Below are 17539 nucleotides of genomic sequence, written 5' to 3'. Positions count from 1 at the left end.
TATAATCAATAGTTAAATTAGGGGTGGCAAGATTGGACACGACTCGCGAACCCGACACGATATGAAACAAAATTAGCAGGTTATGGGTTGAGGCTTAATGGGTTCGTGTCATATTTGGGTTGACACGACGAACCCATTTGATAAACAGGTTGGGTTAGGGTTCAACTTATGGAACCCGTTTACTAATAAGTTTATATACCATTTAAACTATAGGTATATAAACTTATTAGTTGTCGTAGTTTATTTTCTTTGACGTATTGTGATTGATTATTTATGATATTGAGATATGCTTTAGTTTTGAATGATTATTTGTGATATAATTACTCATTAGTTCTAAATTTTATATTTAAAATATTTATTTGCTTGTTTTTCCATAAATGTTTTTCTTCATTTTGATAAAATCAGATAAATAGGTCGACACGACTAACCCGTTTAATAAATGAGTTGTGTTAGGGTTGAGAAATCTTGACCCGTTTAATAAACATGTCGGGTTAGTGTTGACCCATATAGTCGAATATGTATGAGTTGACACGACACGAACCCGACACGCAAACACGAATTGCCACTCCTAAGTCAAATGCACATTAGTTTATAAATTTATATTGGTTTTTGGTTTAATATGTGTTTTAGGATTTGATTTGATGTGTTGTTTGTTTTTTGAGATCGTAGGGGCTGTTGATGTTGGACACAATGGAGCTTGCGGTGGAGGACATTGGCCATTGATTTGAGCTGTTTGTGAAAGGAGTTTATTTTGGTTGAGAGAGAGTGGTCGTGGTTGGGTATGAGAGAAAGGCAATTAATTAGTAAGAGAGAGAGAAACAATAAATAATGACTAAAATAGAATTTTAAAAGTTGAGTTTTGAGTCCAATGTAGAAGTACCTACAAATGAGTGGGTTAAAATAGTTTTTTACATTAAATTTGTCTAAATTGGCACCACGTCTAATGCAAATGCTCTTAATAGTTTCATATACAAATATAATTATATTAAATAGTTAATAATTATCAAATTTTATATTTAAATAAATAAATAAAGATAAAAAAATCATTTTTTAGTAAGAACAAAATTCATATGAAGTCATTACAAGATTTGAAAATATATGTTATATGTTATCAATAATGTTATAAAAACAACTCATTTACGGAGCGAGTTATGAATCATGAATAAGTTGTGGCAAAAGTGGTCACAACTCGAGTAAGTTGTGCTTTAGTTGTGTTGCATAATAAGTTATGGCAAAAGTGGTAGGTTGTGGAATCCAAATCTTCTTTTTCATTTTTTCTGCTCTACTTTATATTTCACTAATAAAAACTTGTCATACGTACACCCATTAAATTCAAATCTAATTTTCTGCATTTTTCTTATTTAAGTTTCTTAAAATAAATTAAAAAACCTAAACCATCCCCACCAGCCACCACCACTATTGCTGCCGCCACCACCAACCTTCGACGATGTCATCAACGACCAACAAACACCATCTATCACCAACCACCATAATTAAAAGGTAAACCATCCCATCAGTTACCAACTACCAACCACCACCACTGCCCGCCACCACCACAATTGATCCTCCACTAGTTGCCACCCCCCCAAACTTAACTGACATTATCAATGTCCAACCACTACCTTCGACCACCAGCCACCACAACTAGCCACCACCTGGCCACCAAACCACCCCTACCACCATCAACCTTTTCTGACACTACTAAGAAGATATTGCCAACATCATCAATGGTCATCCCCCACCACCAACAATCATCAAAAAAACAAAAAAAGTCGAACACGTCCCCACCAGTTGCCACCACCACCATTAGGACGAGATCACAACACCATCAATGCCGCACCGCTATACCTAGCAATGGATTTGAAAAAGACAAGTCAGTCATGGGACCTACTAATAAGATGTCACAAAACTAATATCTACTTGCCCAGTCATGGATTTGAAGACAAGGTTGTCGTGGATGGCTCTATTGGAGATTTTATTATTATTATTATTTATTTTAAGTAACTATTGCCAGTTAATGGTGGATGTTAGTTGATGATGTCAAAAATTTCTTCCTGGTAGCATCGGTGAATGATGATGGTGGTGGGTTGGTGGGGATGATTTGGATTATTTTTTATATTTTTTTATTTATTGTAGGAAACTAAAATAAGAAAAAGTCTAAAAATTAGGATTTTAATTAAAGAGATATATAAGTGTTAAAGTTTCATTGGTGGAACATAGAGTGAAACATAGTTGTCAATATCGTACAATGTTCGATATGTATCGTCTTGTGTAAAAAAAGTTCCGTATTGTAAAGGCGTATTAGAAGTGCTCATGAATCCTATGTATTATATAAATCGTATTGCGTATTGTATGAATCGTATTGTATCATTAATTCGCACGTATTATACGATACATAGACATGTAGGTTAAAAATGAGTTTTTTGTTAAAATTTGAGATTTTATTTGATTTAAACGAGTTGTTAGACTTGTTGTTAACACAAAATTATTGTGATAATTAATTGAATCCAATAAAATAACATGTCTATGAGTTTTTTTTTCCCTTTTCTCTTTCTCATTCAAAATTTGGACTGCACACTTGACACTTCATTTTTATATTTGCAAATTTTTTTATGCTATGAATAATGTATTAAATGATAATATAATTATTTTTTATTTTTTAATTATTTTCATAAGTCTAAAAAGCTAGACTGCTAAGAAGAAATATAAAGAAAAAATTATTAGAATAAAAGGGAAGAAAAGGAATAGTAAGTATTGCTGATGACGAAAAAAATGTCAATGAAAAAATAATTTTGCAAGATGATGAATATGATGTTAACATTGACTTCGATAGAGTTGATTAGGGAAGATAATGAAAAAATTATTTTGGCTCATATATTATGTATTATCACTTATGAGTTTAATCAATTTGAATGTGTATGTTATCTATACTATTAATAACAGGATTCGCGGTTTGAGTTTCATCATTTTGCGTACTAAAATATCTACACACAAATTCTTAAACTCTAAAAAATAACCCTATTTTTTGGTTAAATAAATTCAAATTTAAAAACAAGAACCGGTTAAAAGTGTAATTTGCTATTTTTTTAAAAAGTTCCTAAATTTTATGGTTTCAAACTTTTATCAATTCTCAGGTACAGAAATATTCTAAACATTAGGACATTATCTCTATCTCACTTTTAAACATTATTTTCACTCAACCTAAAATAAAAAATAAAAAACAGCCGCATCTCACTAAACCCATAACCTGCTGTGTCTATATCATCTTCTTGTAACTCTCAATCATAATTAACTCCAAGCTTGCATTGAAAAGCTTTTATTTTTCCAAATGAGCATCATCTTCCTAAATTCTAATGAGTATAGAAAAATTGTCTAGATTAAACTGAATATATACAAAAAAAAAATTTCTAAAAAAATAAAACAATTAATGATTCTATTTATTTGATAAATATAAACATTAGAATCTATGCTTAAATAAAAAAGAGTGGATTGTTTTTTGTTTTTAAAAAATCTATTTTAAGAGGGGCATGTTAGGGTTTTTTTTTTATTTTTTTATTTTTTAACGTCTTCAATTTAGTTATCTAGATTGTTTTTTGAGCCATTGGATTAATCTTTTTTTTTGGTTCAAATTTTTGAATGCCTAAATTTTATTTTATTTTAGAAATGGGAAACAACTTTCATTCAACGCCTAATGTGAATGGAATCAAAATACAAAGTCTCCATATATAGCTCGTAGAGGAGAATCCTGTATGCAAATTACATAATCAGTGACAAATTTAGCATGTCTAGCTAGCGAGTGTGCTATAGAAATATAGAATTAACACTTTGTTTGACAGAACTTACAGACTTCCATCGCAGACCTTGGATGAGAAACTGAATATCTTGCAACACATGACCCAATCGAGTCAACTAAGGGCCAGTTGATGTTAGAGACTTCAAGACAGTAGCATTATAAAACCCTATTAACTAAATTCTTTAAAGCATTTGAGAATACTAACTTCAAACATCAAAAATTGCATTACAAAATAATATAATATAAAATCTTTTTATTTTTTAACCATTACCTTTCTTCTAAAAAAAAACGTTTATATGTTAATTATAAAGAGCATTGAGAAATCTCGTATTTAAAAAGTTTTGAGATAAATCAATTCTTTAAAAAAAAAAAAATCTTTGAGCTAAATACAAAAAAATTCAAAACAAGTAGATGTTTTATATGGAGAACAACATTATAGAATCCTTGTATTAAATAAATTCTTTACATTTATATATTTTAAAAATGAGCAAAATTCAAAAACAGAAAAATTAATTAGATGTTTTGTACGGGAACAGTGAGAGAATAAGAGCGCTGAGTTAATTTGTTTTTATATTCTTAAAAAGGTATTGAGAATTCTAGAGTTAAAAAAAATCTTTGAGCTAAATAAATTAAAGTTAAATCATTAACAGTTAAATATTTTATAATTATAAGAAAGCATTGAGTTTAATTCAAAAAAGTAGTTAAAAACAAAATAATTAATAGTTAAATATTTTATAATTAATAAAAAACGTTGAGTTAAATTGAAAACAGTGAGGGAATAAGAGCGCAGAGTTAATTTGTTTTTATATTTTAATGGGGTATTGAGAATTCCAGGGTTAAAAAAATCTTTGAGCTAAATAAATTAAAGTTAAATCATTAACGGTTAAATCTTTTATAATTAAAAAGAAGCATTGAGTTTAATTAAAAAAAGTAGTTAAAACCAAAATCATTAACAATTAAATTGAAAAAAGTAGTTGTTTAATATGGGATACAACTTGGGCAAGCTGAGATGGACTCTCCATATATACACTAGAGCCTCAAGACCCTATTTGTTATTTGGGACAAACCAATAGCCACCTCCCCCACCTAGCAGACTCCATCATACATTGATTCAGCTACTTTAATGCCTCAACTTGGTTACAAGCTTATGTTACTAAGCTTGGTAGTCTCCACATGCTTTGCAAATGCATATAAACAAAACAAATTACTTGAATATAAGCGGTGTGGGATAATGAGTAATCTATTATTATGTCTAGTGTCAAGAATTTAGGTTGCGTTTTCTTCCTCTATTTTCCCAAAGTCTCGATCAATGATTTACGAATACCAAAGTTCTGCGCAAAGAAGAATTTTGCACTTTGAATGGAATTGAGCACGGAATTAAACCAAAATCGATCATTCCAAGCACTCAATATTTGACAATCAAAATATGACGAAAAATCTTGCAACTCCGCCAGTAATGAGACATGCATGCGGCACCAAAAAAGCATCTTCATGAAGTCCACCGGAAGCTGCCTTTGTACATTAGCTTCCGAACTTCCTTGCTTTTCCTTTCCTATGCAGAATTTGTGGATGACTTCATGGCGAGATACCCAACATTACAAGAGGATCTTCAAGCATGGATTCTATCAGCTGTCTCTTAAAATGTGTACTTTTTGTGATAATATATGTAATGCACCAGATGTTTAATGGTGTTTTGGTTTTTTTCGTGTTGATTTTCAATTTGTACATCTTGCAACACATGCAAAATGTGATATGCTGGCATGTCCATTGTTTTACAAATGTGTATACTAAGGAAGTTTCTAACATTTAAATAATAAATAATATGTAATGCACCAGACAGGGGCGGAGCTATGTTCCAAACACTGAATTTCAAATTTTAGGGCTGTTTGGTTTAGAGATAGCTCAGTTTTCATAACTCAATTTTCAAAATTCATAACTTAGTTCTCAGTTTTTGAAAACACCTATTTGTTGTTTCTTGTTTCCATCACTCTAACTCAAATTTTTGAGTTTTGAGTGATGGAAACAACAAGTGTTGAAAACTAAGCCAAACACAAATTTTTTGTGGGACCCACATGTTTTGAGAACTCAGTTATGAAAACTAAGTGATATGATCCAAAAACCCAGGGCTTGTTTGGTTTAACAAAAAAAGTCACTCATTTTTCATCACCCATCACTCATCACCCATAACTCATTACTCATCACTTAAAATACCCAAATTTCTTAATCCCACCCGTTTGGCACATATTTTTAACTTTCCATCACTCAAATTTTTCTACTTTTTTGTGGGACCCATACCTGAGCAACATGTCAGGCATTCCTGTTAGCCTACCCGCCTCACACCATTTCATCACACCATTTCCTCCCAAAACCAGAGACTTCAACCCAGGGATTCCTTTTTTTTTTTTTCCCTCAACCCCCAATACCCACAACAATCACTTCGGTTCTGAGCTTGAAGCACAAACCCACAAAATTCATTAGCATCCTTGAAGCACCCAGAAAATTCACAAACCCACAACAAACAATTCGTTGCCCTAATCGTTGATTTTTTTTTTTATGGGTCTGAGATGAGAAAGGCGAAAAGGAAGAAAAAAAAAAAAAAAAAGATCGGACCTGCGACGATCTCCAGTGGCGGCACCATTTATGGGTTCTGTGATGAAGAACAAAAAAAAAAAAAAAAAACCCAAAAACCTAAACTCATCGAACCCAGTGAAAGAAGAAGAAAAAAAGAAGAAGAAAGAACTGCAGCGAAGAGTTCATGGGTTCTGTGATGATGAACAAAAAAAAAAAGAGAAGAAGAAAGAAAGAATGGTGCAGCGTAGACAAGAGAAAGTGAAAGATGAAGAAAAAAAAAAAGAGAAGAAGAAAGAAAGAACAATGCAGCGTAGACCAGAGAAAGTGAAAGAAGAAGAAAAAAAAAAAAAAGAGAAGAAGAAAGAAAGAACAGTGCAGCGTAGACTAGAGAAAGAAGAGAGAAAAATGAAAATGTTTGTAGAGAAGAAAGCAGTTGAAGAGGCATTAAAAGCAGCGCTCACGTGTGTTGCACTGACAGTGGGTCCATGCATGTGGGTGTAATTACAAAAATGTCATTGAAAACAGAGTTATTGAAACAGAAAACACCTAAAATGTGTTTTCAGTTTCCATAACTCATCACTCAAAAATTAGAGAATTGAGTGATGAAAACTGTGACTCAAAACTCATCCAAACAAAGAAAAATGTTGTGGGGCCCACAAAATTTGGATATTGAGTGATGAAAACTGAGTATTGGGTGATGAAACACTTAAACCAAACAACCTCTTACTCATCCAAACAGGCTCAATATTAGTCTACAAAAATAGAAGTCTCCCCTAAGTAATTGAATTATAGTCTAATGATGCTCTTAAAAAAAATTAGTCTAATAGTTATAAAAACAATTTAAATTTTCACAATTTTATTTTCTATTGTAAAATGTGCTATTATATCTGTTAAATATTTGATAAAGTATGGTACCAAACATGTTTGAATTTATCTTTTTCAACCCATTATATGACAATTAACAAGTCATTGACTCATTAAAAAAATCTTGTCACTAAAACTACATATGAAATGTTTCTTTAGCTGCCGCATAACGAGTTAAAGCAAGATAGCTTCAAATTTGTTTGGATCCTAACTTGTTTCTCCAAGTTTTGGATCATTCATGTTTTTGAATTTTTTTTTTGTGAAACATGTTTTTGAAAATTTTATTAGTTCAATTGAAAGATTTTTTACTTAATTTAGTATAGAATTTGATAATTAGTATCGAAAATGAAACTTTTAAGAATTTCACTATAAAAGTGAATTTTATTTTATAAAAGATTGCTATCAAACATAAAATACTAAGCTCTTTTTTTGTTGGGTGTGTTTATATATATATATATATATATATATATATATATATATATAAAACTTATCAAACAAAAAAGTGTTTGTATATATATGTGTGTGTATATAATAAAAAAGTATGTGTATATATGTGTGTGTGTGTGTGAGAGAGAGATTGTCTAATAAATATGTTAGTGTTGCAACTTGGCTCCCAAACAAAAATTCCTAACTTCGTCCTTGGCACCAAATGCTTGGGTTAATACTCTGATATCCTTTTTGGACAATACAAACACACTGCCACATGTTATCCTTTGAAAGCCAGTTCATTGTTTTGCTCCTGTTTAATATGTCCTCATTTTTTAAAGATTCGAAGATTATTGTCACATGCATTTGTTTATTGATTAAGCTTTTTTGCCAAATGCCTTGTAGTTGAATTGGCTCCTTCCTATGTACAAAGTGTTTGGGCTCCTTTGGGGTTCAGGGGAGAAAGGGTTCGAGCTCTAGGGTTAGCAGCATGTTGTAATTATCTCTAAAAAAAGATTCTTCAAACATGAATGATTAAAATGAAAATTTTGAAATGTAAAGAGCTAATATAAAAATGGAACTTCACATAAAGTCCTAAAATAAAAATTTTTAAATGTAAGAGGCCAAGAAAAATTTAACTCCAAATTTTTTTTTTTTGATATAAGATAAAAATTCTATTATAGCCTAATCTAGATATATATATGTGTGAAGCTCTCTCCTGAAGACTTGAACCCCGGTTTTTACCCTCCACACCCCACAAATACTTATACTTATGCAATGACAATTGCACAAAAAATGTGCGGTGGTATTCAACTCCAAATTTGAAATGTAAAAAGTATACTAATAAAGTCTTAGAAAATTCTTTAAGTTTAAAACTTTATTCTTAATGACCCAAGTTCAAAAACATTAAATGTACTGCACAAAAATATCACAAAGTAACTAAGTACCCAAGCCTTAAGCTTGTGATATTGCTTGGCATTAGTACTTTCTCTGTGATATTGCTTGGTAAAAGTTGCACACTACTGTTTGGCCTCAACCAATATCACAGAGACGTGCAGATGGTTTTCTTTATAGTTCACTATCAATCGTTTCATTTTGACTATTAATCCAAATAGCACAACATCAGTTAAAATTATGGTATATTGGGTTCTGTTCCTGTGGACATTTTTTTTTTATCATTATCTTAGAATTTTAATCCTGAAACATCTGCACAAAACTGAATTTGAGCAATAAGCAATATGCTGTCCTTCTATTTGTCTGGTGTAAATTCACCAACAGACACAGTAAATTTACTAGTTATTGTACCATGCAATTTGCACTCCTCCATATAAGATGTAAAGATTGATAGGGTAAAAAAACTTTTAATATTTTTAACCTTTTTATTATCTTTTTTCCCTATCAGTGTTACATCCCATATAAGGGCGCAATAAGATCTCAATCCGTCCACCATTAGGAAACTACATCTCACATTTTTAAAGGAGCTCTCTTTTTCATAATTCTACTTAAAAATCTTTGTTTTGTAAATGTTTTGTAAAAGCACTTTTATTGACATGTTTTTTCCTTTTGTAAAATAACCTTTTCGAGCAACAGAACACAACACAGAGATGGTAAACAAAAAGAGTGGAAAAGGCCAATACTTGAGAGGGTTGGCCGGAATGGGCGTTGTATATATAGATATATACAAGGATAGGTTGTAATAATGATATTTGAGTTTGGAGGATATTGTTTCATAAAGTTGATAAAGAAAAATTCAAGCTCTGAAATTTTCAAAATGAAAATACGAAATTCAGTATTTCGATTGGTCGAAACTTTTGCTTGATCGATTGAAATGGTAAGGAAATCTATCCTGGAGTCTCTACCTGTTTCAATTGATACTCGATTTCTGTTCGATCGATCAAAAGGAACTCTCGATCGATCGAGACTTGTAAAATTGATTTTTTTTGCAAAATTTCCGGTAATTGTTCTGAACGTTTGAAAATGATTCAAGTATTGTAAATAGTTTTATGAAACATTTTAACTTTCCATACGTGCCTTTTGGTGAAATATAACCCTATGGGTATAAATAGAAGTTTATGTGCTATAGAATTAAGACTTTGTTTGACAGAACTCATAGACTTCCATCACAGACCTTGGATGATAAACTGAACATCTTGCAACACATGACCCAGTTAAGTCAACTAAGGGCTAGTTGATGTTAGGGACTTCAAGACAGTAGCATTATAAAACCATATTAACTAAATTCTTTAAAGCATTTGAGAATGCTAACTTCTAACTTTAAAATTGCATTATAAGATAATATAATATAAAATCTTTTTATTTTATTATATCCATTACCTTTCTTCTTAAAAAAAATGTTTATATGTTAATTATAAAAAGCATTCAGAAATCACGTATTTAAAAGTTTTGAGATAAACCAATTCTTAAAAACAAAAAAACTTTTTGAGCTAAAAACAAAAAATTCAAAACAAGTAGATGTTTTATATGGTGAACAACGTTATAAATCCATGTATTAAATAAATTCTTTACATTTTATATTTTAAAAATGAGCAAAATTCAAAAACAGAAAAATTAATTAGCTGTTTTGTATGGGAACAGCGAAGGAATAAGAGCCCTAAGTTAATTTGTTTTTATATTTTTTAAAAGGTATTGAGAATTCCAGGGTTAAAAAAAATTCTTTGAGCTAAATAAATTAAAGTTAAATCATTAACAATTAAATCTTTTATAATTAAAAGCAAGCATTCAGTTTAATTAAAAAAAAGTAGTTAAAAACAAAATTATTAATAGTTAAATCTTTTATAATTAAAAAAAACGTTGAGTTAAATTTAAAACATGAGGGAATAAGAGTGCTGAGTTAATTTGTTTTTATATTTTTAAAGGGGTATTGAGAATTCTAGGATTAAAAATGTCTTTGAGCTAAATAAATTAAAGTTAAATCATTAACGGTTAAATCTTTTATAATTAAAAAGAAGCATTGAGTTTAATTAAAAAAAGTAGTTAAAACCAAAATCATTAACAATTAAATTGAAAAAAGTAGTTGTTAAGTATGGGAAACAACTTGGTAGCTTGCGAGGATTCAGGTGGTAAATTTCCATTGATTTGTGGGGGGTTTCCCCCAATCCAATTCTTAAAAACAAAAAAACTTTTTGAGCTAAAAACAAAAAAACTTTTTGAGCTAAAAACAAAAAATTCAAAACAAGTAGATGTTTTATATGGTGAACAACGTTATAAATCCATGTATTAAATAAATTCTTTACATTTTATATTTTAAAAATGAGCAAAATTCAAAAACAGAAAAATTAATTAGCTGTTTTGTATGGGAACAGCGAAGGAATAAGAGCCCTAAGTTAATTTGTTTTTATATTTTTTAAAAGGTATTGAGAATTCCAGGGTTAAAAAAAATTCTTTGAGCTAAATAAATTAAAGTTAAATCATTAACAATTAAATCTTTTATAATTAAAAGCAAGCATTCAGTTTAATTCAAAAAAAGTAGTTAAAAACAAAATCATTAATAGTTAAATCTTTTATAATTAAAAAAAAACGTTGAGTTAAATTTAAAACATGAGGGAATAAGAGTGCTGAGTTAATTTGTTTTTATATTTTTAAAGGGGTATTGAGAATTCTAGGATTAAAAATGTCTTTGAGCTAAATAAATTAAAGTTAAATCATTAACGGTTAAATCTTTTATAATTAAAAAGAAGCATTGAGTTTAATTAAAAAAAGTAGTTAAAACCAAAATCATTAACAATTAAATTGAAAAAAGTAGTTGTTAAGTATGGGAAACAACTTGGTAGCTTGCGAGGATTCAAGTGGCGGTAAATTTCCATACCAATATCATTAACAATTAAATTGAAAAAAGTAGTTGTTTAGTATGGGAAACAACTTGGTAGCTTGCGAGGATTCAGGTGGTAAATTTCCATTGATTTGTGGGGGGTTTCCCCCAATCCAATATCCTTTAATCAATTTGATATTGAGAGCTACCCATCCTTGGTGGATGGGGGTGCCCTTTAACCCAAGGACGAGGGGCAAGCTGAGATGGACTCTCCATATATACACTAGAGCCTCAAGACCCTATTGTCATTTGGGACAAACCAACAGCCACCTCCTCCACCTAGGAGGCTCCATCATACATTCAACTACTTTAATGCCCCAACTTGGTTACAAGCTTACGTTACTAAGCTCGGCAGTCTCCACATGCTTTGCAAATGCATATAAACAAAACAAATTACTTGAATATAAGCGGTGTGGGATAATGAGTAATCTATTATTATGTCTAGTGTCAAGAATTTAGGTTGCGTTTTCTTCCTTTATTTTCCCAAAGTCTCGATCAATGATTTTCGAATACCATAGTTCTGCGCAAAGAAGAATTTGCACTTTGAATGAATTGGGCACAGAATTAAACCAAAATCGATCATTCCAAGCACTCAATATTTGACAATCAAAATATGACAAAAAATCTTGCAACTCCGCCAGTAATGAGACATGCATGCTGCACCAAAAAAGCATCTTCATGAAGTCCACCGGAAGCTGCCTTTGTACATAAGCTTCCGAACTTCCTTGCTTTTCCTTTCCTATGCAGAATTTGTGGATGACTTCATGGCGAGATACCCAACATTACAAGAGGATCTTCAAGCATGGATTCTATCAGCTGTCTCTTAAAATGTGTACTTTTTGTGATAATATATGTAATGCACCAGATGTTTAATGGTGTTTTGGTTTTTTTCGTGTTGATTTTCAATTTGTGCATCTTGCAACACATGCAAAATGTGATATGCTGGCATGTCCATTGTTTTACATATGTATATACTAAGACATTTAAAAAATAAAAAATATGTAATGCACCAGACAGGGGCGGAACTATGTTTAAGGGGTGGGGGTTGGGGGTGAATTTTGGAATTTTTAAATATATATATAATTATTTTAATATTTTCAAAATTTAGTTTACAAAAATAAGAGTCGCCCCGAAGTATTTGAATTAGTCCAATGATGCACTTAAAAAAATTGGTTTAATGGTTATAGAGACAACTTTATTTTTCACAGTTCTATTTTTTGTTGTAAAATATGCTCTTATATTTGTTGAATATTTGATAAAATTTGGCATTGAACATATTTGAATCTATCTTTTTCAACCCTTTATATGGCGATTAGCAAGTCATTCACTAATTAAAAAAATCTTGTCACTAAAACTACATACGAAATGTCTCTTTAGTTGTTACATAATAGGTTAAAACAAGATAATTTCAAATTTGTTTGGAGCCTAATTTGTTCGTCCAAGTTTTGGGTCATTCATGTTTCTAAAAAATTCTTTTTTTGTGAAACATGTTTTTGAAAATTTCATTAGTTTAATTGAAAGATTTTTTTACTTTAGTATAAAATTTGATAATTTGTATCGAAAATGAAACTTTTTAAGAATTTCTCTATAAAAATGAATTTTATCTTATAAAAAGTCGCCATCAAACATAATTTTGATTGAAAATACTAAGCTTTTTTTTTTGTTGGGTGTTTTTATATGTATAACTTATTAAATAAAAAAGTGTGTGTATACATATATGTGTGTGTATATAATAAAAAAGCGTGTGTATATATGTGTGTGAAGTTGTCTTGATAAACATATTGTTTACTCAAAAAAATAAAATAAATATATTAATGCTGCAACTTGGACCCCAAACAAAAATTCATAACTTCGCCCCTGGCACCAAATGCCTGGGTTTTTAGAGCATTCACATTGGGTTTTTTATATGCCATATGTTAGTATATTTTAGCATCAAGATACAAAAATGGCTCATTACCCAGTCTTGCAAAATCTTACAATTGAAAAAAATTTGCAATTGTGCTACAGTGCCATCCTAAATGTAGGATAGCACTGTAGCACAATTGTAAACCAAAATATTGATATTTTATTCCTTTTTCACTTTTTGTTCTCACTGACATTTTGTCTTTCAACTCCTCTCTCTCTCTCACCGGTCAATCTCATCTTTTTTTTTTCTTTAGTTTTGATTCTCTCATTCAATCCCTCCCTCTCTCTCGTCCCTCTTTATGTGGATTAGTGCCCATGCGTTGGTGTATCTCAGAGCATACGGTGTGGGTCAGGTGGTGCGGTGGCGTGGGTCTAGTGGCTTCGACAGATCTTTTCCCTTTCTTTCTTTTTGCTCTTTATTTTCCCTTGAATCAAGCCTTTGTGGGTCTCATAGTTTGGTGGACCTCATGGTTTGATGTGGCAGATTGGGGTGGTGTCGTGATGGTGGATCCGTATGTGGCGGTTGTGTTGTTGATGGTGGATCGGGGTGGTGCTGTGGTTGGCCTTCTGTAATGAGTCAGATGCCAAGCTAATCTCAAAGACTTTATATTCTAAATTGTAAGTTTAAACTATGCTTAAATTGGGAGGTTGTTGTGTTGATGATGGTTGGGTTGAGATTAGTGCAAGGGGATTGTTTGGGGTTTGGGATGAGTTTCTGTATTGGGGATTTTGGGTCTAGGTTTTAGGTGGTGATGAGTGGTTGAGATGGAGAGGAAGAGAAAAATGAGATTGAGAGAAAATTATTTTATTGTGTAGATATATTATTTTAATATATTGTATAGGAAAATAAAAGATGAGATGTTGGGTGTGTTGTAAAATGGTATAGTATAATAAAGGTGTAAATGCACTTTTGGTCCCTACATTTTGGGTCATTTCTTGATTTGGTCCTTAAACTGATTTTGCTCCTAGGTCAGTCCTTGATTTTTCAAAATCGTTTTTAAAATGGTCCGTGCCGTTAACCTAGTAACAGAAAAATCTGAGGTGGCAAACGGAGTGCATAGGTGGTATGTTAGATGTTGATGTGGCTAATAAAATAATATTAAAAAATACCATGTCAGCATCCATGTCAGCGTTTTAATGACAAGTCAGCATTTTAATTAATAAAAATAATTAAAAAAAATTAAACTGAAAAAATTCAAAATCAAAAACAAAAAAAGAAAAAACTTTTTCAAATCCTCTCTTTCTTTGTGTTTGTGTCTATATCTTTCTTCTTTTCATTTCCTTTTTTTTTTTCCAGATCCTTTCTTTCTCTGTCTCTTGGTGCATATTTGTGTTTGTATCTTTCTTTGTTCAAGCTTTCAATCCCTCTCTCTCTCTCTCTTTCTCTCTCTCTCTCTGACATTTTCTCTCTCTCTAAACCCGAATCTCTAATCTTTGGGTTTTTCTAGTTTTCCGTGGGGTGGTCAGTAATGGAGGTGGAGATCGTTGGTTGGGGTGGAGATTGATGTGGTTGGGGTGGTCGTGGTGGAGTTGGTGGTCGGGGTGGAGATCGGTAATCCATGGGTCTTGAATTATGGGTTTGGTTGGAAATGGAGATGGAGATGGCTGGGTTTGGTTGGAGAATTTTCAGTAATTATTTTGAACGTTTGAAAATGTTTTAAAGTATTGTGAACGGTTTTATGAAATATTTTAACTCTCCATACGTGCCTTTCGGTGAAATATAACCCTATGGGTATAAATAGAGGTTTATGTGCGCTTAAAAAAATCGAGCAACTTGGACATTCTCCAGAATTGCTATCTGTAGAATCCAACGACTTGGCTGTATTCTAGGGACAAGTTTGCGATAACCCTTTAACAACATTAGTGTTGGAAATAAAGGAAAGATATTACCTGACTTTTCCTTGAAAATTACACAATATGATTTTACCAATAAAGGTGGCGGAGATGCGGCGTCCCTTCCCTTTATGATTCATATTTAGAACCCCTCGAAAATCATCTAGGGGGACACTTCCCTTTATGATTCATAGAGATGGCCTAACCCATCTTTTTTAGTGTAAGCTTTCAAGCTTTTTGGGCCTCATCCTAGAATTGGATCTACTCTTCACACAACCATAATTATGGTGTCTTATGTGTGTGATTTCTCCTCCTCCCTCTCCACAGTTTACTTAAAACAATATAAATAATAAATACCTAATAATAATTACCATAATTATCAAATTTCGTAATTAGACAAAAAAAAAGAGATAAAAAAAAAATCATATTTCGTTAATCTTTTTTGTGCATTGCGCGGGTTATTGATTTGTCTATATATATATATATATATAAATAAATTGAAGAGCTTCCACTTTTGGTTGACCTTAAAAATATATAAAATTGAGGAACTTTCAATTTTAGTTGACTTTATAATATTGTGCCACATAAATTTTGAAACCTCATAATTTTACAAGTCATAATTGTAATACATTTTTAATTAAAATCAAATTGAATTCTACATTTAAACCTTCAATTAAAATCCTAGAAAACCATTTTTTTTTTCAAATGATAAAATGAATGGTGTCCATGTACAAATATAATTATAATAAAATAATTAATAACTATCAATTTTCAATAATTAAATAAAAATAAAAGAGAAAAATAACCATATATTCTTTAACTAGAATGAAAAAAAAAAAACTTTAACGCTATGGTATATACATATACATGTTATTTCCCACATAACTTCACTCCTAGCATAGTCATAGGTTCATTTTGTGCGGTCTGTACTAGAAATTCCAGAGATAAAATAAAATCATTACCAAAGGGCAATAAGGATCATCATGGAATCAGAGTCCATGGAACTCAAACTGATGTCCTGCAAAGATGTGAGAGCTTTCAATTTCTTCCAGAAACTTTCAGTCTACGCACTTGTCTCACTTGTCAGCCATGATCCCAACAAAAAACTGGAGCCCAATCAGCAACAGAGAACTCCCACTGACAGAGAAGGCGATGGGGATCCTGAATGGAACCACGAGATGCGCTTTGATTTGCACCAGCTTTTGGTCGAGGATTGTGATCATGTGTTTATTCATTTTGATCTGCGCCACGAAGGTGTCATGTTTGGAGACAAGGACATCGGTGAAGTCCATGTGCCCCTCAAGGATCTCGTCGAAGAATCCAACGGTGTTGTCCGGTTCGTGAACTACCAGGTTCGGAATAGTGAAGGTAAACCCAATGGCGTATTGAGCTTCTCTTACAAGGTAAATGGGAAGGGAAAGAATAATGGGACTAGTTGTGGAAGTAACATAACTGGGTTTCCAATAATTCATGATCATCAGCAACAGTATTCACATGAGAATGAGATTCATTATCCCACATTAGAAGAAGTTCACTACCCATCTCTTGAATTGTTCAATCACTCAGAGGAACCTCTTTTTGCGCCACAAGAAGATCACTCTTATGCACCACAAGCTTACCATCCGCCACCAGATGCTTATTATGCACCACCTCCGCCTCCGCCTCCGCCGCGGCCACCTCCAATGCTACATGGGCCGCCTTTTTATCCTGACCCGTACAAATTTGGAGGGGGTCATGGTTATTATGGTCCACATGCTTCTTTCTGGAATGGCAGGTGAGGAGGCTTGTAGGAAAAGTTTTAGCTAATGGTCTTTTAACCTTTGAAATGTTGTTGTGCTACTGTTAGCTCATTTTTTGTGTATCATTTATGGCATCATATGGTGATAGATTGTGGTTTTGGGTCCAAATCAGTAAGGCTGCCTACCAATCATCTCTTAGACCATGCAAAAATGGGAGCTTTGTGCACTGACTATGACATTTTTTGTTGGTTATGGTATCAAATGGTATATAATTATTAAGCTCTGTGTATAAGGCTTTTTACCTATCCAGATTCATGAAGTTCTAGTAATTGATAACTGGCATATGTCAGCATAAAAAGATTGGGATCTGCCATTCACAGATGGGTTTCAAATAGTACATTGAGAATTCTTGAAATGGAGCATGAATTATGGCTGCTTAGTCTTTTCTTCTCAACTAGTACTTCTAAAAAGCATATAGACCTTGTTGCAGTATCTCCACACATGTTCCAAGTCTGCTAAAGGAGTGAATTTCTTGATGTTGTGTAGAATTTAAGAAATCTGAGTCAGTTTGTTAAACAG

The 17539-nt window shown here is 31.9% G+C and overlaps 1 protein-coding gene across 1 annotated transcript; it reads left to right on the top strand.

The window, feature by feature from the left end:
• The first annotated feature begins 16098 nt into the window (after nt 1-16098).
• LOC142620002 (protein SRC2-like) lies at nt 16099-17239 on the top strand. Its single transcript, XM_075793438.1, has one exon. The coding sequence runs from the start codon at nt 16205-16207 to the stop codon at nt 16997-16999; it is 795 nt and encodes a 264-aa protein (XP_075649553.1). The 5' UTR covers nt 16099-16204; the 3' UTR covers nt 17000-17239.
• Nucleotides 17240-17539: the final 300 nt, after the last annotated feature.

This window comes from Castanea sativa, chromosome 1 (assembly GCF_040712315.1).
Source record: "Castanea sativa cultivar Marrone di Chiusa Pesio chromosome 1, ASM4071231v1".
Taxonomy (NCBI): Eukaryota; Viridiplantae; Streptophyta; class Magnoliopsida; order Fagales; family Fagaceae; genus Castanea; species Castanea sativa.
The sequence above is the reverse complement of the archived record's forward strand: the minus strand, read 5'-3'. Positions and strand labels throughout refer to the sequence as shown.

Bases quoted from the DNA above. Each gene is read 5' to 3' on its own strand.
- LOC142620002 (XM_075793438.1), top strand. From the start codon at position 16,205: ATGGAATCAGAGTCCATGGAACTCAAACTGATGTCCTGCAAAGATGTG.